This window comes from Mustela nigripes, chromosome X (assembly GCF_022355385.1).
Source record: "Mustela nigripes isolate SB6536 chromosome X, MUSNIG.SB6536, whole genome shotgun sequence".
Taxonomy (NCBI): Eukaryota; Metazoa; Chordata; class Mammalia; order Carnivora; family Mustelidae; genus Mustela; species Mustela nigripes.
In genome coordinates this window covers 122,705,152-122,730,020 of record NC_081575.1, presented here as the reverse complement: position 1 = coordinate 122,730,020, position 24,869 = coordinate 122,705,152, and the positions used below count along the sequence as shown (strand labels likewise).

At 42.3% G+C, this 24,869-nt stretch overlaps 1 protein-coding gene across 1 annotated transcript; it reads left to right on the top strand.

The window, feature by feature from the left end:
* The first annotated feature begins 7,015 nt into the window (after positions 1 to 7,015).
* On the top strand, positions 7,016 to 24,436 carry ARSH (arylsulfatase family member H). Its single transcript, XM_059385313.1, has 10 exons — positions 7,016 to 7,038; positions 8,515 to 8,664; positions 10,734 to 10,855; positions 12,799 to 12,924; positions 13,522 to 13,945; positions 15,147 to 15,283; positions 19,113 to 19,247; positions 21,924 to 22,086; positions 22,344 to 22,465; positions 24,069 to 24,436. The coding sequence occupies exons 1-10, from the start codon at positions 7,016 to 7,018 to the stop codon at positions 24,434 to 24,436; spliced, it is 1,770 nt and encodes a 589-aa protein (XP_059241296.1).
* The last annotated feature ends 433 nt before the right edge of the window (positions 24,437 to 24,869 follow it).

Below are 24,869 nucleotides of genomic sequence, written 5' to 3'. Positions count from 1 at the left end.
TCCTACCATCCATCCATCCATCCATCCATCCACCTATCATATCTACCATCTATATCTATAAATCTATCTCTCCATCCATTCACCCATGTATCATTTATCTATCCATCGATCCATCCATCCACCCATCATCTATCTGTCCATCCATCCATCCATCCAACCATCCAACTATCCGACCATCCAAATATCCATCCATCCATCCATCCGTCCACCTGTCCACCTATCCATTTATCTATTATCTATCTATCCAACCATCCATCATCTCTCTTTCCACCATCTATTGATGTATACATCTATCATCTATCAATCTTTTCATCCATCTACCTATCCTATCTACCCATCTGTCATCTATCAATCCATCCATCCATCCATCCATCCATCTGTTGTATCTACCATCTATGTCTATCTATCCAACCATCCATCCATCTGTCCACCCATCTACTATCTATCTGTCTCCTCATCTACCTTCTAAGCACTTCTTCTATCATGTACTGTTCTAGGAGTGTGACACTGAATCTTGCATACAGGCTGTCTCCGTGCCATGATATCTCCACCTATAAATGCAGCTAGTGATGGTCACCCTCCTCAGAGCTGTGCATTGAGGCCTAAAGGTGCAGTATTTATAAGACACGTTTAGACCAGAATACAGAAGCTACTTTTGAAAGTTTGTGATAGGGGACACCTTGGTGGCTCAGTGGGTTAAATAAAGCCTCTGCCTCTGGCTCAGGTCATGATCCCAGGGTCCTGGGACTGAGCCCTGCATCGGGCTCTCTGCTCAGTGGGGAGCCTGCTTCCTCCTCTCTCTCTCTCTGCCTGCCTCTCTGCCTACTAGTGATCTGTCTGTCAAATAAATAAATAAATAAATAAATAATTTTTAAAAAGGAATAAAAAAAAAAAGAAAGTTTGTGATAGAATCTAAGATGCGAAAACGCACCATGATGTATCCCTACTCTCCCTTTGCTGTTTTGAAAACCTAACTGGAGTCAGTGGAGAATTTTTTTAACCTTTTAATTTTTGAATTATCCAGGTAGAAAAAATATTTGACTTAATTAAGTCCCCTTAATTATATATGTATGTTTGGTGGCGGTTGAGCTCTGGTGAAATATCCTTTTGCTAAATAAGTATGTGCCAGCTGCCCTGTTAGGTTATGCTTACCTATAAAGATAATTGACAGACTTGAGCAGTGCCCCCACCATGGTACTTAATAAATGTTTAATTATAATAATGAGTGCAGTCACTAGGAACTGTGACAGGAGCCTGGACGCACAGGACGACTGTCCCTAAATGCTGGAGCTTGAGAGACAACTTGTTTCCAGTAAGTAAAATACGTTAAGTTCATGTAATTCAATAGAAAATATGGGGAGTTAATGTAATTCCAGTTCGGTGTGCTTGAATTTTTAATGCTTAGCAAGGTGGAGAATGAAGCGTCAAGGGTAGATTACTTGTAATGTATCTTCCATGCACTTTCTAGGATTTTTTATAAATGGGATCAGGAGGTAGGTATCCTATACTGTTTTGTGTGGCTTTTCTCACTCAGCATACTCAATTTGGAGATGCCTCAAGGTTGTTGACTGTATTATCCATAGTGAAATCCTTATGATTGCTGGGTGGTATTCTCTTGGATTTGGGACGTCCAGACTTGATTTATCCCTTCACTTGTGAGCAGACACTTGCAAAATGTGGATTTTATGTGTTTAAGGGTATTTCTGTTATTCCTAGGAAGACAAGTAAGTGGGCTCATCAAAGGTCATGGAGGTGGGTGACCTTTGCTTGGTAGTAAAATGACATAAAGTCTATACAAGTAAGTTTACTCTAAAATCTATCTTCCTTCCTTTCTTCCTTCTTTCTTTCCTTCCTTCCTTCCTTTCTCTCTCCCTTTCTCTCTTCCTTCCTCCCTTCCTTTCTCTCTTCTGCTCCTTCCTTCCTTCCTTCCTTCCTCTGTTTCTTTCATTCTGCTATCTGTTATAATCGCTGAATGGGAGAATGCAGCGCGCACCATTACAGTGACTCAGTGAATACCAAAATATTGAAAATCACAAGCTGACACAGGGCATAACAGTTGCAGATTTAGAAACCAGGTTTCTGGGGGCGCCTGGGTGGCTCAGTGGGTTAAAGCCTCTCTGGGTCCTGGGATCGAGCCCCGCATCAGGCTCTCTGCTCAGCGGGGAGCCTGCTTCCTCCTCTCTCTCTGCCTGCCTCTCTGCCTACTTGTGATCTCTCTCTGTCAAATAAATAAATAAAATCTTAAAAAAAAAGAAACCAGGTTTCTGGTCTCTGAATTTACTTCATAATGGTTGCCATTTAATGTTTTACTAGTGGACTTTTCCTTAGTGGAAAGCATATAATGGAGAGATGGGTTTATCTCATCCAGCAGAAAATGTGGGTTTATATGAACTGTTAGGAGGAAAAAAGAGTATGTTTCTAATAACAGATATTTAAATTTTTTTCATGCTGTTGAGTATTCTCTTTTATATTTTATAATAATGATGTTGCAAGAGTCATTGAATAGGGGCGCCTGGGTGGCTCAGTCAGTTAAGCATCTGCCTTCAACTCAGGACACAATCTCAGGGTCTGGGATTGAGCCCTATGTCCAGCTTCCTGCTCAACAGGGAGTCTCCTTCTCCCTCTGCCTCTACCCCTCGTCTTTGCTCATGCTCTCTCTTGAGGTCTCTAATAAATAAATAAATATTAAAATAATAATACATAAGTAATATTTAATAAATATTGAATATTTAATATTCAATTTAAGTGATTTAATTTAATATTAATTAAATTTAATATTAAATTTAAGTAATTTAATTTAATATTAAATATTGAATCTCAGTCAATTTGGAGGAAGTTTGGGGAAATATGTGGATCTTTTTAGAAGTCTCTTAAGTGAAGAACCACAAGTCAACATATTAAATTCTTTCCAGCAGGAATTGTTAAAATAAAGCAAGGAGAAAATTGTTACATTCAATTTTTATTAATATATTTAAATTAGGGGGAGGGAAGAAAATCACAGAGATTCTATTCTAAATTAACAACCTGGATGAGAAAATCAGAATCTTGCATGATGAGTAAACAACATTTGAAATCATCCAAGAATGAGTTCCTACTGGTTCAGCGGAGCTGAGTGGAGCTCCACTCCACTCGGCGGAGCTCACCATGGAGACAGGATGATTTCATGCCCCAGGGGACACTTGGCGATGTGTAGAAATAATTGGGGTTGTTGTATCTGGGGAGGGGGTGCTCCTGGCACATGGTCCGTGGAGACCAGAGATGCTGCTCCTCACCTGACAGTGTCCAAGATGTCCCATCCCAGAGAACCATTCAGCTCCAGACACCCACAGTGCCGCAACTGAGAGAACCCGACCTGGATTTGACCGATTTCCCAACTCTGCCTCTTCTCTGCTCTTGTTAAAGACACACATGGGAATTTCTGTCTTTAGGCATCTCCCCTGCTTTAGCTGTGTTGACTGGCCCAGCTGCAGATGTTGGTTCTGAACACACAGCAAAGAAAGGAAGGAGATGCTCAGTTGAAAATTATGATGAACTATTTGCTCCATTTCAAGTATGGTAGGCTGAATTTTGTCCAGTTCTTCCTGGGTCGCAATCATGTCTTTGAGTTGCTCACCTACCTATGGATTACCGCCACGAAGATAACATGCCGGTGCTTCGCAGGGCATCAAGCCACCATCATGGGTCCACTCTGTAAGTCGACTGTGGCTTTGGTTCTATAATTTCGTGATTTTCCAGGTGTGTAAGGGAAAGAAGGAACTTTTTGGAAGAACATATGGGCACTTCTGAGACTGGTCTCTGTGGCTAGAAGATTTTTGTTAGTGAATATTAATAGGGAGAATGTTTTAATTAGTGGAGAGGCTGCATTTGGCTTTATTAGTTAGCCCTAAGCTATACCTTAACCCCTAGAACCTCCTGGATCCACAGAAGAGTGGGAGTAATCATAGTATTACTGTCCTTCCTCCAAAGCTTGAGGAGATAACATCCAGGTAGCATCGCGGTGTCCTTGGATGAAAGGTCCCATAAAAGTAATTACTGTTTTGATTTCAGCTGTGGTTGAGGAATGCCTCCCCGAATTATACAGCTTTACCATCAAAGAACCCCAAAAGATCAGTGAGTGCATCTTCCTTACTTTACAGGAGATAGCATAGATTTCTGCACCGTGAGTATATTTATCCCTTCCTCTTCAGCCTGATTTCAGATGGCTTCCTCCTGATTCTGTGGAAAAGCAAGGTTGCAATCAACAACCTTACCCCTGCCTTTTGCCTGCTGCCTCTGGAGTGAGAAGAATGGCACACCATGGTGTGCCATTGCTTATGATTTCTCAAAAATTTAATATTGAGTGGCAGCATCCCCTCACAAAACTTCCACTAGCTAAGCATGCAGGTAATTTTCTTGGAATCTTTCTTAAAAGTGTATTTGTTTTCTGGGGCTGCTGTAACAAATGACCACAGACTGAGGGCTTACAGCAACATAAGTGTAACCTCCCCCAGTTTTGGAGACCAGAGTCTGAGATCTAGGTGGGGAAGGGCTGCTGAGATCCAGGTGGGGCAGGGCTGTGCGCTCTCCTGAACCTCCATGGGAGGGTCCTTCCTGCCTCCTCCAGCTTCTGGGGCTCCAGGCGTCCCTGGGTTTATGGCCACACCCTTCCATCTCTGGCTTTGTCCTCACATGGCTTCTTCTCTGTTTGTTTCTCCTCTTCTGTCTCTTACAAGGACACCTTACTTGGATTTAGGGCCACCTTCATCCTCAATGGTGTCATCTCCAGATCCTTTACTTCATCACATCTGGAAATACCCTATTTGCACATAATACCCTTATATTTGCATATAAGGCACCATCTCCAGTTTCTTCCGTGTAACTACCTGAGAAACTCTCTCTCACTAAAGTGTCCATGACTGATATGTTTTGCTATTTCTGGGTCATTGGGAGGTAACCTCTAAAGGTGAAAACATGAAAATCAGGAATTTTAAAGGCTTTTTTTTTCAGGTTTGTTGAGATGGAATTGACACAGAACATGGTAAATTTAAGACCTACAATGTGATGATTTGCTGTCAGTATGTATTACAAAGTGATTACCAAAAATCCGCTAACTAACACATCAGTCACTCACATAGTTGCATTTCCCCCCCCATCATTTTGGAAGGTCCATACCACCAACCAAGAGCACTGGTTTTGGGGTTTTGCTTCATTTGGGTTTGGTTTTGGACTCTCATTCTCCCTATGAAAGAATATAGACCGCAGACATCTGCATTTGCATTTTTATCCATTTGAGGATGTAATTCTTTTGTTGGCCTATGTATTTCCTGCCTTTTCAGTTAATAACATGACCTTATAGAATAGGATTTTGAGCAGTGCTTCTTGATTAGGTCCATAACTTCGAACATCTCTTCAAAGATAGCTGGGAAATAAAACCAATTTGGAAAACCACATTGATCTATGATACCAGTCTCTTGTATTTGTCCATCTCCAGAAGCCCAAATATGCATCACTGGTTTGCCCACCTTGAAAAAACTCCTCTGTTAAAATCTGGGTGTGGGGAGGAAGGGGAGAAATGGGTTGTGCAGAACGGTGTAGAGGAGCTTCCTGGGTAGACACGTTCTCCTTGATTTGATATGTATAATTCTTTGAGACAGTAGGAGCTCTGTTGTAACTCTGATTTCCATCTACTTTATAAATAGCTTTTATTTCTTGCTGGTTAGAAAGATCTTTGCACGTGACTAGGACCATCCATGGTGAGTTTACCAATCTTGGGTTGGAGAGATACATTCTTAGAAAATTGAGATGGATGTGGCTACAGGTGGTAAATTAAAGACAACAACAGCAACAACAACAACAACAACATTCTTGCATCTTTCATGCAACCCTTGGGAAATACTCGATGTCTTTGGTGAGCATGAACTAGAAATGCATTTTAGAAATTTCTGGAAATTTACAGGAATGCCATGTAATGTGTGAGGCAATGGGGCTGGAGAGAGGAAACATTAGAGTATGGCTTCTTGGGAGGTCACAATGGAAATCAGTTGGGTACACAAGTATTGATGGAGGTTTCTGTGGGGCAGAGGCAAAGGGAGGGTCAGCTTCACCAAGTGGCCCAGGAAAATCATCCCACCCAAGAGTCTTCCTGGAGGTCTAAGATGACAAGGGAGCCCTGGGAATTGGACACACACACACACACATGATTATAGGGAAGAGACCTTCTGAATGCCACACTTACAATTTACCAGCCTCTGTGAAAGTGTTCTAGGCTGTATGACCCCAGCTCCCTCTCCCATAAAACAAAAGAAGTGTCATAAAGCCTTCCAGGCAAGCAGGGTGAGGTATTTTAAGGATCCAAAAGGAACATTGGAGATGCCTTGGGGATGAAAAAGCCCTATAAACTCTAGGGTGGTGTCATTAATCGTTATTACATACCATTTGCCTTGTGGGGAGGTTCCTCAGCCTACCAAGTATCACCAACTTGCAGCCATTTGGGGATCTTCTGTGGGGAGAAGACAGGACTCTATCACTCTTTGGACTCTTATAAAAGGATCATAATTATAGCTGATAACATGCATTCTTACACTCAAAGAGTTGGGGCAACATCGCCATATGTCCATATTGTTCATCACTGTGTTTTTTTAAGGTAGACATTGCCTATCAACCTTGGGGAGGAAAATGTTCCTTGTAGCTGTGTACCATACATACCGTATGCCTGGTACACATAGTTACGGAATGCCTGCCCACTCGTCAGCGACTTATGTATTTCAGTGACTCTGCCATGAAGGGTTTTTGTTGTCAGATCCACATCATGTGTTGGAAATCTGCCATGACATCTACCCAGAAATGACTGGGTCGTGTTCTTTGTTAGATTCTCCCTGGGCAAACATGACTGGTTTGCAAATGAGCTGTGAAGGATTGAGACAGTGACCATATGAACAGTTTCCTTTGGATAGACCTCCTGGCAATGAGACAAAGGTCGGCTCTACAGTTCTTTTTTTTTTTCTTTTTCTTCCCTAGGGGAGCAGCACACGCAGTCATGAAGCAGCCATTCTCTAACTGGTGAGTAGGTGACCTTGTAAACCATCCTTTTTCTCTGTATCCCGGACAGAAGGGTTCTCTGTCCTGTGTTCCTTACCCTGGCTGATGTTTGGTCTACTGCATCAGCCCTAAACCTGCTACAGGGGCTGTGGGTTGCTGACGTCCCACAGGATGCTTTTCTGAGGAAGTGACGCTTACCTTACGAGTGACGGCATGTATGCAAATTCATCAGGTTGCCCAAGGTCCAAAGTCATAGGTCGTTGTAGGGATTTTAAGGATGCCCATGGATGAGCCAAGGCTGGGGAGTGGGTAGTGAGAGGAAAGCATGACGGAACAGCGTAGAACATCACTTGGTGCAGCTTGCCAATCATGGCGCAATGGGAAGCCATTGGACTTGGTTGGGGAGCGTTGCAACCAGATTGATAGGATAAGGTTGCTCAGGTTAGCTGCATTTTGGAGGGCACTCAAGTGGCCAAAATGGGACGGGCCAGGCCATTTGGGAAAGTTTTGAGGAATCCAACTGAGACACGCTTTGAGTTAGTTGGCTTGCCATGACGGTCCTGTAGGTGGATGCATGCAAATGGTTTTAAGATGCATTTTTTTGATGTAGAGTGAGCAGGGCTTGGAGGGGAATGGATCAGTTGGAATTTGGGGTTTTGGAACCACTTTTCTGCATGAGAAAATGATCCTCAACTGGGAACGATTTTGTTCAAAATCTTTTTGGAGCATATGATAGCATTTAATAGTTACAAATGCATGAGTCTACAGCCTAACACTTAGGAGCATATGCAAGTATGCCAATTTTCCTTTTTCAGATGTTAAAAGAATTCTCAATGTTATTTTAAATGCATATTTTAATGTATTAAGAAGTACAACTGAGCATCAAAAGAAAAAAAAAAGCCAGGCTCACTAACAATTTGCTCCTGATTTTCTACTTTATTTACATTTTTATTCAAATAAATACAATTACTAGGCCTCCCACTCAGGTTTAAACAGTATTTAAGGGTCTCATATCATGAAACAGTTGGGAAAGTTATAAGAATTTAAATATCACCAGGCATAGAAAATTAATGTGTATGTTATACCATGTTAACACGGAATAGGACTTTAAATAAACATTCTGGGGGCGCCTGGGTGGCTCAGTCAGTTTAGCGTCTGCTTTCGGCTCAGGTCATGATCTTGGGGTCCTGGGATCGAATCCTGCATGGAGCTCCCTGCTCCCCAGGGAATCTGCTTCTCCCTCTCCCTCTGCTTCTCTTCCTTGCTGTGTTCCCTCTCTCTTTCTCTGACTCAAATAAATAAATAAAGTCTTTAAAAATAAATAAAGAATAAACACGTAAAATAAAATAACTTCTGGTTTCCGAGGAAGGTAGGCCAGGGGTCCTGTGTGGCGGGCGTTGGTAAGAAATAGCACGACGGCGCCTTCTCAGCTGTCCGCAAGGCAGGCCCAGATTGACCGTGTGTGTTGCTTTTTTTCACATCCCCAAATGCTTCCAGGACCAGCCGGCTGTCGGTGTGCCTGTGCTGCTGGCTGGGGGGCCTGAGTGTGGCCTTTACCACGAGGAACTCCAGGCCCAACATCGTGCTGCTAATGGCTGACGACCTTGGGGTGGGGGACATTTGCTGCTACGGTAATAACACGGTGAGGTAAGGAAGCTGTCCCTGTCCCACTGTGGAGGGAGGGGTGTGCCCCGGGCCTTCGGGAGCAGCTGGACCCTAGCATGGGGCTGGCCAGCATTGACCATTCGCAGGCCCTCAGAAAAGCAGAGCTCAGCTTTTGCATCCTGCTTTCCCAGGTCTGGTGGCTGCTGTCCTGCTTTTGAGGGGAGATTCCCCTAACACGGCAGCTCCTCTGTAACCCACAGAAAGGTCACCGTTCCGGGGGCAGAGCCCATGCATAGGGTGGTACAGCCGTGCCTTCCATCCTCTTCCAGAACTTCTGTGTGCCCCCAAAATGCAACCCCATACCTAGTACCAGTTGCCTCTGCTCCTCAGCCCTCAGCCCTCAGCCCTCAGCTCCTAGCAATCACCAATGTGCTCTGTCGCTTGGGATTGGCTCATTCCAGAAATGCTACATCCTGAGCTGCTTCAGCAACACACATGGATTCCCTCCTGGTCCTGGAGCTGGGAGTGTGAGATCCAGGCAGGGATGAGGCTGGGGGTCTGAGATCCAGGCAGGGCCGAGGCTGGGAGTGTGAGATCCAGGTAGGGATGAGGCTGGGAGTGTGAGATCCAGGTAGGGATGAGGCTGGGGGTCTGAGATCCAGGTAGGGATGAGGCTGGGAGTGTGAGATCCAGGCAGGGCCGAGGCTGGGAGTGTGAGATCCAGGCAGGGCTGAGGCTGGGGGTTTGAGACCCAGGCAGGGCTGGGGCTGGGGGTCTGATATCTAGGCAGGGCTGAGGCCAATTCCTCCTGAACCCCTCTCCCTGGTGTGTAGACCCCATCTTCTCCTGTGCCCTTATGTGGCCATCGCTCTGTGTGTCCTCATCTCCTGTTATAAGGACCCACCTCTGACTTCAGTTTTAACTCCTTTCCCATTAGCGACCCCCAGCTCCAGAAACGGTCCCATTCTGAGGTCCCGAGGGATAGGACTCCTACTTATGAATTTTGGGGACCACCACTCAGCCCATAATACACATGATGTGCCCTTTGGTGTGTGGTTTCTTTCACCGAACATCGTGTTTTCAATGATGTGGTAGCGGGTGTCATTCCTTCCTTTCTGTCTGTATTGGATAATGTCCCATGGCAGAGACGAATGGCATGAAATTTTTTCAGGGTCTTCCCTGAATTATTTCCGAAGCCTTCAGTGACCATGATCCATCTGCTGAATGCCCCTTGGTCCCCAGCCCCAGACAAATCTTATTCATGTGCAAATACACTGTGCCTCTTAGTCTGAGTTTAAATACTGCCCTTCCTGCTTGGAATGTGGTTCACGGAATAGTCCTGTATTTTAAGTATATTTTTGGACTTGGAAAGGAGCCAGTCTTCTTGGAGGCACTGAAGGTCTGCATGAGCCCACGTGTTTCCTTGTTTAATTTCCGCGAGCAAGTGATGGGTAAGGCGGGAGACATCGCTTGAGACTCTGGTACTGTTACTCTCAACCACACACTGAGTGTACCTGCACCCAACATCAGGCTGCACAGGTCTCCTTGACACAGATAGTGAGAATGTTGTGGGCGGATGTACAAATCTGTCCCCTATCGCACTGCTGGGGGCTTATGAGACTAGGATGTCATTCACATGCTGTTAAGATCACGATACCTTAGCCGACGAACAACGTGGGCAGTAAACGAAACCCCCAAAATGTCCGCATTTGGTTATTAAAAAGAAAGACACATTTTTACTACCAGAAATACAGTAAAATTTTATGAACCCAAGTCACCCGTTCACTTCAGGAATATATTATGAGCAAACGGACTAACGTTAGCATTGAAACGCCTATGAGCTCAGACTGACTAGGGTTTAATTATACCTGCGGACCTCGATTAGTCTGCAATTGTTTTGCCTGAAGATACATCATTTTAAAGTCTACTTTCCATCTCCTTGGGGCCGTCGGGCAGGCATGCAAACAGGTCAACAGACTGATGTTTAAGAGGCATGTATTTCAGGTCTACTGGAAAGACAGTCCACTGGACTCAAAGCAGGATGGCTTTCAATGTTCTTTGTCTCGTTGAGAAGTAGAGACCCACGTGCTGAATCCTCTCTCTGTCCGCAGCACACCCAATATTGACCGCCTGGCAAGCGAGGGCGTGAGGCTCACCCAGCACCTGGCAGCTGCCTCCGTATGCACCCCGAGTCGGGCTGCCTTCCTGACCGGCCGGTACCCCGTCCGAACAGGTGGGGCAGGGCTATGTGAGGATGATGTTGTCTTTATGCCATGCTTTCTTCTCCTAGGTCTTGGGAGGAACAAGGAAAAGAAGGAGCCTCATACATATTCTCTGTCTCACATACACGCACAACATGACGTTGTAGCATCAACACTACAAATATCAATTTTTATACTCAGCTGCAGCATTTTGAACTTTTTATGATGTAGAAGTTACCAATATTCCCAATCCGTAAGTGTCTAAGTTTCTACCCAAGCATAGTGATGCCTACATCAAGTATAGAGATATATAGAGAGTATACATCAAGTATAGAGATGCAACATTTTCAACATTTTATGATGTAGAAGTTATCAATATTCCCAATCCCTAAGTTTCTACCCAAGTATAGAGATGCCTACAGAGGACCTCAAACTCAGAGAAGGGTCTGGAGGAGACATAGGTTTCTCCTCATGCAAGAAGATGAGATCAAAGTTCTGCTCCATCAAATTTGTATACACACACTAACATCTATACATATATTTATAATTAATTAAAAGATGTAACCACTTTTCTTGAAAATGATAAAAAGGCTTTTGTCTTTTAGGATTTGGCAAAAGGCATCTTTTTAATGTACTTATTTATGCTGAGAACAGAAAAACGAGAAGCAGATAGGATCACAATGCTATTTTAACATATTTTGATTTTTTTATTGATTGTGCATGTTTGTGTGATTCCTTTCATGTATAGGTTTATTCTTTTTTTTTTAAAAAACACTTTATTTATTTATTTGGCAGACATCACAAGTAGGCAGAGAAATAGGCAGAGAGAGAGGAGGAAGCAGGCTCCCTGCTGAGCAGATAGCCCGATACAGGGCTCGATCCCACAATGCAAGGACTAGTTCAGTGAGCACAGGAAGCTCACAGGGGCCTCTCCAGAATTCCAGGAAAGTCCTCCAGAATGATGTTGCTTGAAATGTGAAGAGTTAGGAGGGAGGGTGTGCTCAGCAGAGGAAGGGGCATGCACAGACAATGCAGTCAGGCATGAATGCAAAAGGTCAATGAGGCAGCCACAGCAATAATCAGTTGTCTCAGATTAGCAAACATAGTGTAAGCTCTACCCCAGATTTAGATTTAAATAGAAGGTGAGGGACGGGCAGTAATGAGGTTTGACTATGGGACAGAAATAGGTTGGAAGGGTTCTTCAGAAGGTCGTGGGATGGTGGACAGCATTTGGCTGGTGGACATCCAAGCACAGACCAGCTGAATCTCTGCTCAAAAGCTATGGCATGGGAGATAACTATTCAAAGTCTTTACTGGGGTAGAGTTATCAGGACTTGACATGGGACTGGACAGAAGAAGCTGAGTGAGAGGGAGGATCCCAAAGGAATTCATGCATTGGATGGCCAGGGGTATCATGACCTCCTTTGTTGAAGCACATTTAAAGTACAAAGACCACAGACTCTCTGTTGGTCATGTTGTGATTTGGGTTCCTAAGTATAGCAACGTCTAGATAGGACCTCAGCTTCAAAGGAGGGTCTGGAGGAGATGTGGGTTTCTCACCAGGTAGAGACATGGCATCAAAGTTCATAACTGAGGTTCAAAGATATCATCCAGAGTCACATACACAGTTACATTTGAATTTTAAATCATCAATGACTAGATTTTTAGTATAAGTATGCCCCATGCAACATGTGGTGCTTATACTAAGACACCATTCATTGTTCATATGAAATGCCAGCGTGACCTGGTTATCGTGTGTGAGCTGGTGACCCTGATCCACAGAGCATGTGCCTTTGACAGATGTGAGAACAAGCTAAGTAGAAACAAAAAAGTGAGGGAACATTCTCAAAAGAAAAGAATGGTGGAGGCTCAGTAGAAGACATTTCAAGGAGAGCAGGATGAATCCTGGCGTTTATCGTGAGGGTCACGAAAGAGGGACGGTGAGACTCACAGGGTGCCTCTTCTCTGACTTCAGGAATGGCATCTTCCTTCAACCTGAACCGAGGGCTCACCTGGCTTGGAGGCTCGGGTGGTCTGCCCACCAATGAGACGACCTTTGCCAAGTTGCTGCAGCATCGCGGCTACCGCACGGGACTCATAGGTATGGCCCGCAGGACTCTGAACTCGGAAGCATGTTCATGCACTTCCCTTTTTTGTGTGATTTAATCTTCCTGGGATGTCAGCTGGACCCATGCCAGCTTCCCTCTTGTTGAAAGGAGACACGTGGGGTAGGGATTCAATGCATGATTTTCCGGGACCTTTGGTATATTGAGCAGAGTATGGGAAGAATCATGGGAACCAAAAGCAAATGGGCTTGTCCATCGCTATCACCAAAATGGAATATTCTGTAGGGGGGCAGGCCAGGGGGTTTACTGTTTTCGTAACATCATTACCAGCAGAGAAGTGAGTGCATTTTTATTTATTTTTATATTTCTAAAGATTTATTTATTTTAGAGTGAGAGAGAGCAACGAGCAAAGGGGTTTCTACTGCCCTCTTTGAGTTGGAAAGATGCAGGGTGTAGAGAAAGCAGTGTTGGTGAGTTATGATAACCTTCTGAGCATCCTCAGGGCCGTGACTGGGGTACCAAGAAGATGCCCCCACAGCAAGACAGTGCAAGTCATACTTCGCTTTTGCTAAGCAAAGCCCACGTTCTAGAAACAGGTGGACGTATAGGCTGCCATTTTGTTTTTCCCACAGGCAAGTGGCACCTGGGTTTGAGCTGCGCCTCTCGGGACGATCACTGCTACCACCCTCTCAACCATGGGTTCGACTACTTCTACGGGTTGCCCTTTGGCCTCCTCAATGACTGTCAGACGTCCAAGACCGCAGAGCTTCACCGCTGGCTACGGATCAAACTCTGGATCTCCACAGCGGTGCTCGGTCTGGTGCCCCTCCTGCTGCTCATCCCCAAGTTTGCCCACTGGTTCTCCGTTCCATGGAAGGTCATCATCGCCTTTGCTCTTCTTGCCTTTGTGTTTTTCATTGTCTGGTACTCCAGTTATGGGTTTACTCGACGTTGGAACTGCATTCTTATGAGAAACCATGAAATCATCCAGCAGCCAATGAGGGAAGACAGAGTGGGTTCCCTCATGCTCAAGGAGGCTCTTGCCTTTATTGACAGGTATGGAGCCCTTTGTGGTCCGATTCCATGCATGGGAATCTTGCTTGTATTTCAGAGAAGTTGGTTCATCTTGGGGTTACAGACCTTTGTGTATCTGTGTGTGATATTTTCATATAGTAGAATCTCTCCTGGGGATAAAACTGAGCATTGCATTTCCTGCAAATTATAAACACTGAAAGGGTAAAGAAATATATCTTGCTCACTCTTTTTTATCAACACTGGAATCCCTATACTTTGGTCCATATCACTTCAATATGGATTGGGATCTAAATGGATTCAACCTTTGGGATTGATGTTGATTTAGTGTGCTTTAGCAGCAGCTGGAAAATCCTTTTGTGTGCATGAATGATGAGGGAGTCATTTTATGTATAGATACTTAATTTAAAGTTTTATATGTTCAATACAAACCATGTGGGCATGAAGGTAATTGTCTCCCAATTTGCATGCTGGCTCCCTTCTAGGTTCCTAGCCAGAAGCAGATTGAGTTGTGGGTGTGGATGCTCTTTGAGATGGTGTGTATGGGTTTCAGGGGAGTGGATGTAAGAGGAAAATGTATAATGCTGTGGGGTTAATGTGTCCAACAGTGGGATCCCATCTACTCATACACTTTCAGTCTTTGTTCTAACACAGTGGTCACAACGTAGTCACTCAGCTGTGGTTGTCACTCCCGTGGCTGTCTGTGACAGAACACATCCAATCTCTATGCCCTTCCCCCTTTATAATGCCCAGTTCTAAAAGTGTGTGAGGAGGAGTCTTAAGTGACCCCATTGGATACTGATGTGCAGAACACAACAGACAAGATGTATGAGCACCTTAGATCCTTCTATCTGGCTACCTGTGATTCTGCGTAAGCAGCCTCATAGCCCAAAGTTAATGCCAAAGCTCCAGCCATCACATTTATGTCCCAGACAGCATAGAAGAAGAGGAGGAGAAAGGAATGAAGAAGTCTTTCTTCAGAAGACAGATTGCACTCACTATTTTGTTGCTAATGCAAACGTCCCAATATTCTTTATTCCTACTCATGGCCTCTCCATGGATATTCTGCTGTGCTCTTTGTTAATCTTGTCAGGGGTATTGGTCACGTAGGGACATAGACAACCTCTGTCAACTGTTGTGAGATCTTTCAGCTGATGTGGAATCCTAGTCCTGGAGAAAACGCCTTTGTGGGTGACGATAACTCAGTTCCCGTTCCATCCCTTAGGTACAAACGCAGTCCATTCCTCCTGTTTGTGTCCTTCCTCCATGTCCACACTCCACTGATCACCAAGGAGAAGTTTGTGGGGCACAGTAAATACGGACTCTATGGAGATAATGTCGAAGAAATGGATTGGATGGTGGGTAAGTGTCCAGAAACACGATCTTAGGCATCTGATGCCCGGGCTAGAGAAATTGAATGCCTACCGATTGCCTCAAACAACGGACAGCCCCGTGTGGATCTTGGGCACTCGGTGAATATCTGTTCCCAGGAACGGAATCAAAGTCTGGCTGTCAGTGCAGCAAAATCAGTGAGTATTCCCTGCCTGAAAACAGTTGCTACTATAAATATGGGATTTTCCTATCTTTAAAATAAAGACTGTTCAACACGGTAATAAAAGACTGCCTTTCCCCATCATTCTGATAGATAGGGAAGGAAATGTGTTTTTCTCCTTAGCTCATTTTTACGGGAAAGGCTTAGAAATGTGGAGGGGATTTACCTTAACTGAAGTCATTGGTTTCAAAGTCATAAGGCTCAATGTGGAAACAAACACAACGGGTCATAAATGAGGAGGAAACACCATATGCGTATCAGTAAAACAACGAATCGTGCTTTCCAAATAGCCTTTCCCATCAATTGCGCAGGACGGAGTATTTCTTCATCTCAAAAAGTGTAAGGAAGTATTTTTTTTTGCTACTTTCTGGAAAGTGTTCTCTGCAGAACCACCTAGACTAATAGTCACAGAATTGAAAATTTTTAAAGTTTTTCAAATATAAAAATGTCACTTTTATATATCCTAGGTGTATATAAACATGTGTTTCATATCTATTAATATTAAATCAATTAAGTATATGATTGATTTAAATTAATATTTAAAATGTATCCATGCACGTTAAATATTAATGCTCATATACATATACATAAACATATACTGTTCATATGTGTGTATGTGCATGCTACTATATATATATATTTTTTTTTAAATTCCCTGGCAGATACAAACATTGAAACCTGCTACAGTAAAAACATTTCTAACATTGTAACTTCAGTAAAGTTGGAAGATTTTGATTTCTTTTCCTGGATGTTTGTTACGGTCCAGGATAATCTGCTTTGGAAACAAGGCATTCTGGTCCATTCGTATCTAGAGTCACAGAGCTGTTTGATGCAAATAGACTTTCTGTCCCTTTTTAAATGCAGAATTTGCCACAAACAGCTAATTACATTTATTCTGTACTCTGTGTAAATACACAGGTGCTCTGTAAGTACTATTAATTGCATTTAGTAATATTTTTAATTGCATTCCCGGGCTAATCCTGTTTATATGGGAGAAATGAAAAATAGATATTTCTCTGCATGACGTCTTCCCAAAACACTGCATTTTTCCCCTTGCATGGCTTATGAAAATTCTATTAAAATCAGATGCAGATCAAAAATCAGAGAGACGTCTTGTGTGTGTGTGTGTGTGTGTTTCTAGTTGGTAATATGATGATTACACTTAAATCATTTCCTAAATTAATAACTTTCTCAAGAAGAAGCCGTAACTGTGGTGTCCTCAGAATGACACACAAAGCAGATCTTCTGAAAGCTCCAAGTGTCCAGGAATATTTTAAATCCTCTATTGGAGAGAACCTGTACTTTAAAAACATATTTTAGCAGGTTTTTATTCTTGCTTTCTTTTCTTGTATTTTTGTCTTGTAAAAGATTTTATGGCTATTCTGTTGCCGTATGCACATACGTGTACACGCACACTTCTATATGTTTTACACATTACATACACAGAAGTTTACATGTATGTATTTACAAGAAATGAAAGGATTCACGTGTATTTTATTTACTTGGTATAAGTTACAGATAACCTTTATGCTAAAGACGATAGCCAACTCGAATGAATGAGAACTGATACTGTACATGTAAATTATTCTCTTACCAAAAAGCCATTATAATCTTTTTCTTAGGAAATCTGGGCTTTAAAGTAGGTTAATTTCTGGCTGCAACGTTTCTAAAAAATGGCCAGTGTGGCTTCCAAAACAAGTCACTTTTAAACAAGGAAATAGAAAATATGAGGAGTTAATGCTTAAACCCGTTTTCTTTGCAGCCGGCCGCGTTGTCTTTCCATGTTTGAATGGGGCAAGATTGTGGGTGGGGGGGAGTCACACTGGATAGTAGGACTGTGGTGTGACCATACAGAGCCCAGGGTGGATGTCCAGCGGGAACTGGAAATTAAGTCAGCATAGTTTGGGATGTGGCTAGATCAGCTTTCTACTTGTTTTGTTCAAAGGCCGTTTGTTCCCAGGATGCCTGAGTGGCTCCATATGTTAAGCATCTGCCTTTGGCTCAGGTAGTGTTTCCAGGGTCCCGGGATTGGAGCCCCGTGTCCTGCTCAGGGGGGAGCCTGCTTCTCCCTTCCCTGTGGCTCCCCCTGCTTCTGCTGTCTCTCTCTCTGTGACAAATAAATAAGCGTAATATTTAGAGGGAAAAATAAATATATAAATATTTAAAGGGAAAAACAAAAAGCCCTTTGTCCCCTTCAGAGATTATTCACACATCACCATGACGCTGGCGGAGGGTAGTGAAGGACTCATTATGGTCCCATGCGTAAGGAGGAGAATAACCTGCAGGTCAGGAGCAACCCTCAGAGAGGGTGTGGGGTTACTGCCTCCTTTACGAGGCGGGGCTCATGCTCTCCAGGGCAAGGGTATGAACCTGGGGCTTTATTCCTGGACATGTCAGTTTTTAAAGCGTCTTCTCTGTTTTATTAGTGTTTGTGAGTTTCTTTGAACCAACAGGCCTAAGACATGATGGTTACTTGGATTTTGAGTGATGATCTTGTTGTATACTTCATACTAGTTCATAGTTTCTCATATATTGTATGTGTATACATAGGGATGCATATAATATATAATATGTATATGTTTTCCTATGTCATTCAAAAAATATATTTTCTTATATATTATATAATATATATTTCCTATGTGTAGTATATATTTTATTTTATATTCATATATTTATATATATTTTATATATATTATATTTCTTAAGTATTATGTAAGAAAATATTAAAACTAAAACTAAAATGGTGTATTAAATGTTATATAATAAAATTACATATTACATAATAAAATATTATTGGTGTTATATAATAAGTAACCATTATATAATACTATTAGATAACATATAATCATCAAATATTATACAATATTTTAGTAGATTATTTATATTATGTAATAGATTATATTTATTTATGTATGTATATCTCTATATATTTATATATAATATATTTATACATTGAATATACTATTTTAAGGTATTATTAATTATAACTTTTATGGTTATAAATATTTCATTATATCTACATATCATATATTACATATTTGCACATCATATATTACATATTACCATATAATATTCATAATATAGGAAGTATATAGGATTATAATACATAAATTATATGTTTACATACAAATAATATACTTATCATATATTATAGTATAGATTATGCATTATAATTTATTATTTAAAATATAATATCTAAACATCTTATATATTTTTATATTTTAAATATAATTGTGTTTATTATTATATTATTAGACATAATTTATATCACGTATTTTCTATTTATTATGTATTTATACTGAATATATGCTTTAACCTACATATATAAATTATATAATGTAAAATATATAACAAATAATTTTACCCATCTAAAGCTCAATTGTTATTGTACAGTCTGTAGTATATGCATTCTATGGCATATAGTATATATATATTTGTGTCTCTACTATATAGTATACTTAAATATATTACATATATATTAGACTACAGCATCAAAATTTATTGTCTATTATGATAGCCTATACCATAAAATAACCCTTAATTATACTGTTAATGCTAACCCATGCCCAATAATGACATCATGCACTGACAGTGGCTCATGGTGAAAGGTGAGAGTTTCTTGTCCCCCCCCACCACCAGGTAGGATCCTGGAGACCCTGGACCGGGAGCTCCTGACCAACCACACGCTGGTGTACTTCACCTCTGATAACGGGGGTCGTCTGGAGGTACAGGAAGGCGAGGCCCAACTGGGGGGCTACAACGGCGTCTACAAAGGTGATGTGCAGAGACCCCATGTGTCTGAGTTTCATCCCTCCAGTGGCGTGTACTTTTCTGTGCCTGCACGTGCATTCATTTGCAGACTCGGTTTGGAGAATTTCGTGGGAGTTGTCCCCTCTTATGAAACCAGACGGAAAAAAGGTGCAAGTTTGGGGTGCTTCCTGAGAATTTAAGACCAAAGTGCCTGAAGTAATGAGAGCCTCCTGAGTGAAAATGCAGAGGGTCTCAATGACCATCTAAAGCAGGTCTCTGAGGCTTGGCACCCTGAGTGTTTGGGGCTGGATGACTCTTTGATGTGGGGTGTTCTGAGCTCTGTAAGTGTGTTGAGTTTGTTCCTGGTCATCACCCTAGAGTTGCCAGGAGCACCTACCTCTTCCCTTAAAATATGACAACCAAAACTGTTTCCAGACATTGCCGAGTGTCTCCCAGGCCCAAAGTCCTTTCTAGCTGAGAACCACTTCCACTAGAATAATACTGACCAGAGAACCCAAATCCAGGCTTTTAATGGAATGAAATCAATTATATTATCACTGCTTCAAACATGGTGAAATGATCAGGAAAGGAGGTGTTCATTTTGAGAGGGTGCCTTCCTCCTCACTGCGAGTGGATTCTTCTGACTTACTTGATGTACACCTGCTGGGTTATTCAGTAGCCCCACTGAGTTTGCCCTTGTGGATCAGCAAAGTAGATTAAACACATGAGTTTAAAAATGAATTTGGTGTTTGCTCCCTCCCTCTGACCGCCCCAACCCCAATCAAAAAAAGTAAAATGGTGTCAAACTTGTCATCATTACAAAAGTCAGAACTTTAGGGGTTCCTTGTACTTTATGAAACAATTTAGGATAGATAAGTAGATGAGGGATGGATGGATGGATGGATGGATAGAATAAAGAGATGATGAAATAGATAGATGCACAGATAGACTAAGGGATGGATGGATGGATGGATGGTTGGATGGATGATGGATGGTTGGATGGATGATGGATGGATGAATGGTTGGATGGTTGGATGGATGGTTGGATGGATGGATGGACGTGTGGATGGATGGTTGGATGGATGATGGATGGTTGGATGGATATATGGCTGTATGGTTGCAAAGATGTGATAGGTAAAATTAATAGGTAGCTAGATGATAGGTACATTGGTTGATCCATGGATAGATAGATAGATAGATAATTGATAGATAGATTGTAGGTAGATAGATACAATAGAAACATTGTATATTTTGATTGACAGCAACTGACTTCCTACATGTATTCATTCACCTTTTCTGGTGGGTCACGCCAGCTTGCTATAGACCTACTGTCAATTAGCGTAGACTAAATTGTTGACCAGCCTAGCAGCAAAGGTGTGTAATAAAATTAATATATGCCGTTATATTTGTATTGATTTTAGTAGTGACATTGACTCTGTGTGTGTGTGTGTGTGTGTGTGGTGGGAGGTTGTGTGTGCATAAAACCATCACTCTAAAAAGTGCCTTTGCAGACCTCTCAAAGAGGTACAGCAAAATTGTTGTGAGCCATTTTTATCTTTGGAACTGACCCCCAGCTCACCAGAAGGAGCTGAGTCCATTTAAAACACAAATTTTGGTGTCTGCATAGACGATTAGATTTGTTGTAGGTCCTAACACAGTTGCTGGCTATTAAATATGACTATGAAAATGTCAAGGTGGGTTTATGTTTGTTTTTTTTGTTTGTTGGTTTTTGGTATACAAACATAAATTCAGTGCAGGGACCTTGTTAAGTTTTCCAGGTAGAAGGGTGCTGCTGCTGAGCTAGGACAGCTTTGGACGCTGGCTAGCCTGCAGTCTTTGTCCTTAAATGTTTTCCCCCTTCATGTCTCCGCATTTCTGCATGCAGATACCCCATCTTGTCTTTCCGTTGTAATTCATACTGCCGGAGTAACCACCATGTAAAAGTTGTTCCATGAACATTTCATGTTTGTCCTACTTTGCAAGAGTTTCTTCCCACCCCACCCAGAGAATCTCATTGTCTGTATGTCTGTATGAACTTGACTATGTCATTTGGCTAAAGACTGTATATCTATTTTGCAAAGAACATCTTGGCCTCAGCATAGGGCCTAAAGCAAGGGTTCACTTATTTTGTGCTCTGAAACACCGGAAACATCCTTTATCTGAGATAGGATCTCAACACTTTCTCCACCTCTGGACCATTCACGTTTCTATGATGTCTCCATCTTCGTCACTGAATAAAGTTCAAATTCCTTATTTTCTCTCAAGGATCAGCATGATCCGGGTAGAACCTGTTTCCCCGGTCTTGCTTGGAGCCTCATTTACTTATCCATCTTTTAGAGCCCAATGTGATTCCAACGAAGACTGAAGATTTGCTAGCTTATGGAAAGTTCTCTTTTCTCACAATAGGGAAACTGTGTGGTCCTCATTGGCACCAAATAATGCACCATATTAGGACATCACTTGTTTTTATTTATGACAGCTGGGTTTGTCACCTGATGGCCACTTTCACAAGTTGAGGTTCAGCTTCTGGAATGCAAGAAATATACCTGAGGTACTCTGTATCTCTCTCCATGTGTGAATATAGCACATTAGCATGAATTTGGCAAATGGCAGAAAACGTTCCCTCTAGATGTAGTTCCCAACTGACTGGAGAAATACAGTTGACTTGGCTTCATCATTGACGTTCATCTTTGGTTTCAGGTGGCCAGGGGATGGGCGGCTGGGAAGGGGGCATTCGTGTCCCAGGAATATTCCGGTGGCCGACAGTCCTGGAGGCTGGGAAAGTGATTGATGAGCCAACGAGCCTAATGGACATTTACCCGACCCTGTCTTATATAGGTGGAGGGATCTTGCCCCAGGACAGGTATGGAAGCAGCTCCAGCCACTCACCTCTCCAATTGTCTTAGAGGTTGTGTAAGATTCACCTCTTTTTTGTTTGTTTTTTGTTATAAAATGAGGGAAGATATGTAATAAGTTTTTAAGTTTTTTTAGAGTCCTTTCTTCTTCTCCCCTTCCTTCCCCTCCTCCTCCTATTTTTCCTCTTCCTCTCCCCCTTCCTGTCATAACATGTATGACCAAATCATGCCTCTCTCACCACTTTATCTCTCCCTCTCTCCTAAGAATCATTGACGGCCGCAACCTAATGCCCCTTCTGGAAGGCAGGGTGTCTCACTCGGAGCACGAGTTCCTCTTCCACTACTGTGGGGTCTACCTGCACACAGCCAGGTGGCATCAGAAGGACTGTGAGTATGAAGATGGCAGACATGTGGGAACACGATAAAGACATACCCCGTTTCCTTTTCCTCTTGGGGGAAGTTGGGCCATGCACCCCGCACCCAGCCATGATGATTCTTTTTCCTTAAAGAAGTTAGTTAAGTAGCCATTGCCACGTGGTAGATTTTAGAGGTGTGTGTAAGCTCATGTGCATGAATACATCAGAGTGAGAAAGAGACAGAAAGAGAGAATATAAATATCCAGAACCAAGGACATGGAAATAATTAGCAACAAGGAATAAAGTCTGCAGTGTAACTCCCACAGCAGTGGCTGTCCCCTTCCAGTTAATCATCTCCTCCTTACCTTCAAATAACAATTAACAAGGAATATTCATTTCCTTACATCTGTAGACACTAGAATTCTTACTTCATGGGAGTTAGCTTAATTTGCAGAAAATATATGGATTTTTCTTCCATGTGACCCATCACTTGTGGTGTAATCCATTCTTTAGGTTAGTGTGGGTCAATCTCCCCATAAAACTAGAAGAAACCCACAAACCCACTGTGGTAGGATCCATTCTTTAGGTTACTGTGGATCAATCTCCCACATAAAACTAGAACAAACCCACAAAACCTCTTCCTTCTAGATTCTGTCACAGTTAGGGGCATGATCAATGGTAAGTAACAAAACAAAACAGCTCCCCTCAACAACAAAAATTTCCCAAATTTAACTATAAAACATCAAGCAAATAGAATTTTACTTATATTTTCATAATAAGGATTTCAGAAGTTGGAAGTGCTCAACACCGTGACCAGGATCTGGGTTCTTTCTCTATTTCTAGTTGGCCCTCTCTGGCATGCCCGTTTTCATTCTTATGCTCCTTCTAATGGTCTAATGGCAAAGTGGTTGCTGTTTCTCCAGCCATCACCTCTGCTCTCCATAGAGGAGAAAGACAGAAGAGCAAAGCGGGTAAAGGACTCAGTTAGGGGATTTAGCCTAATTTTATCAGAAAATCATAGCCTTTCTGCAAAACCCCTCTCACAGAATTCTGTTTAAGCCTCATGGATCAGAGGCTGGGAAACACTTATGATGTTTTCCATCTAAAACTGATTTCTGGAAATAGAACTATTAACCATTTATTCAGGAAGAAAGAACAGAAACAAGAAAGGAAGAGAGAAAGAGGGGCAGAGGGAGGAAGAAAAGAACAAAAAATGATGCATCCTGACAAATCACCTTGGTCAGTATCAGACCTGAAATTGGTATTTAGCCTTAGAAAATTTTCCACTTTGCCTATGCCAGCAGTTGGAGTTAGAATCTCCAGGATCAGGGCCACCAGGATGGTTCATTTGGTTAAGCATCTGCCTTTGGCTTGGGTCATGATTTCAGGGTCCTTGGATCGAGCCCCACATTGGGCTCCCTGCTGAGCAGGGAGTCTGCTTCTCCTTCAGCCTCTCCCCCCTGCTCAGGCTTCCTCTCTCTCTCTCTCTCTCTCTCTCAAATAAATAAATTAAATCTTAGAAAAATCAACTCAAAAAAGCTTATCAATTGTTGGCAAAAGTATTTGAGAAATATATTAATGGAAAGACTCCTAAAATGATTAATATAGCATTCCAACGGACTTCTGTTTTCCAGGTGCAACGGTGTGGAAGGTCCATTATGTGACTCCCAACTTCTCCCCAGATGGGGCTGGTGCCTGTTATGGAAGTGGCATCTGTTCATGCTCTGGAGATGTCACCTACCATGACCCTCCACTGCTCTTTGACATCTCCAGAGACCCTTCTGAGGCCCGGCCTCTTAACCCTGATAATGAAGTGTTATTTGACTCGGTGGTCAAGAAAGTTGAGGCAGCCATCAAAGAGCATCGCAGGACACTCACACCTGTCCCACAGCAGTTCTCAGTGTTCAACACCCTTTGGAAACCATGGTTGCAGCCCTGTTGTGGGACTTTCCCCTTTTGTGGATGTGACAAAGAATATGACATCCTCTCCACTGCTTGGTGAGCAGAAAGGGGACACTTGTTCCCCACCACCCACACACTGTTACAGAGGTCATGGGAACAACTCTCAGCTGACTCATTCATTCCATACGGGACAAATAATTATGCTTTCCACCATTTTTTTAAACCCTGAGATTTCAGTTCTTTCTTCAAGTCCTGTCCAGGAGCTCAATGTAGTGAAAGTGGACCTGGACACCAGTGGACCTGGAGTAAAGCATTTGTGGCTTCATGTTTTTATAAAGTTGTGTCATTGTTCAAGCAAGAAGATAGACCAAGGTGACCTTCTGGAGATTCTTATGGGTCTCTGGTTCTTAGAAGATGATTAGAAGTGGTAGGTCTGATAGTATTGTATTTATGTAGTTACGGTAGAAACTTCTACTTGCATATCCTCAACCCAGACATCTTATTTTTATCATCAGTGATGATAAATATTTTGT

Bases quoted from the DNA above. Each gene is read 5' to 3' on its own strand.
- ARSH (XM_059385313.1), top strand. From the start codon at position 7,016: ATGAAGCAGCCATTCTCTAACTG. The intron at 22,087-22,343 runs GTATGGAAGCAG...CTCTCTCCTAAG, and splicing joins GGGATCTTGCCCCAGGACAG to AATCATTGACGGCCGCAACC. The intron at 22,466-24,068 runs GTGAGTATGAAG...TCTGTTTTCCAG, and splicing joins CAGGTGGCATCAGAAGGACT to GTGCAACGGTGTGGAAGGTC.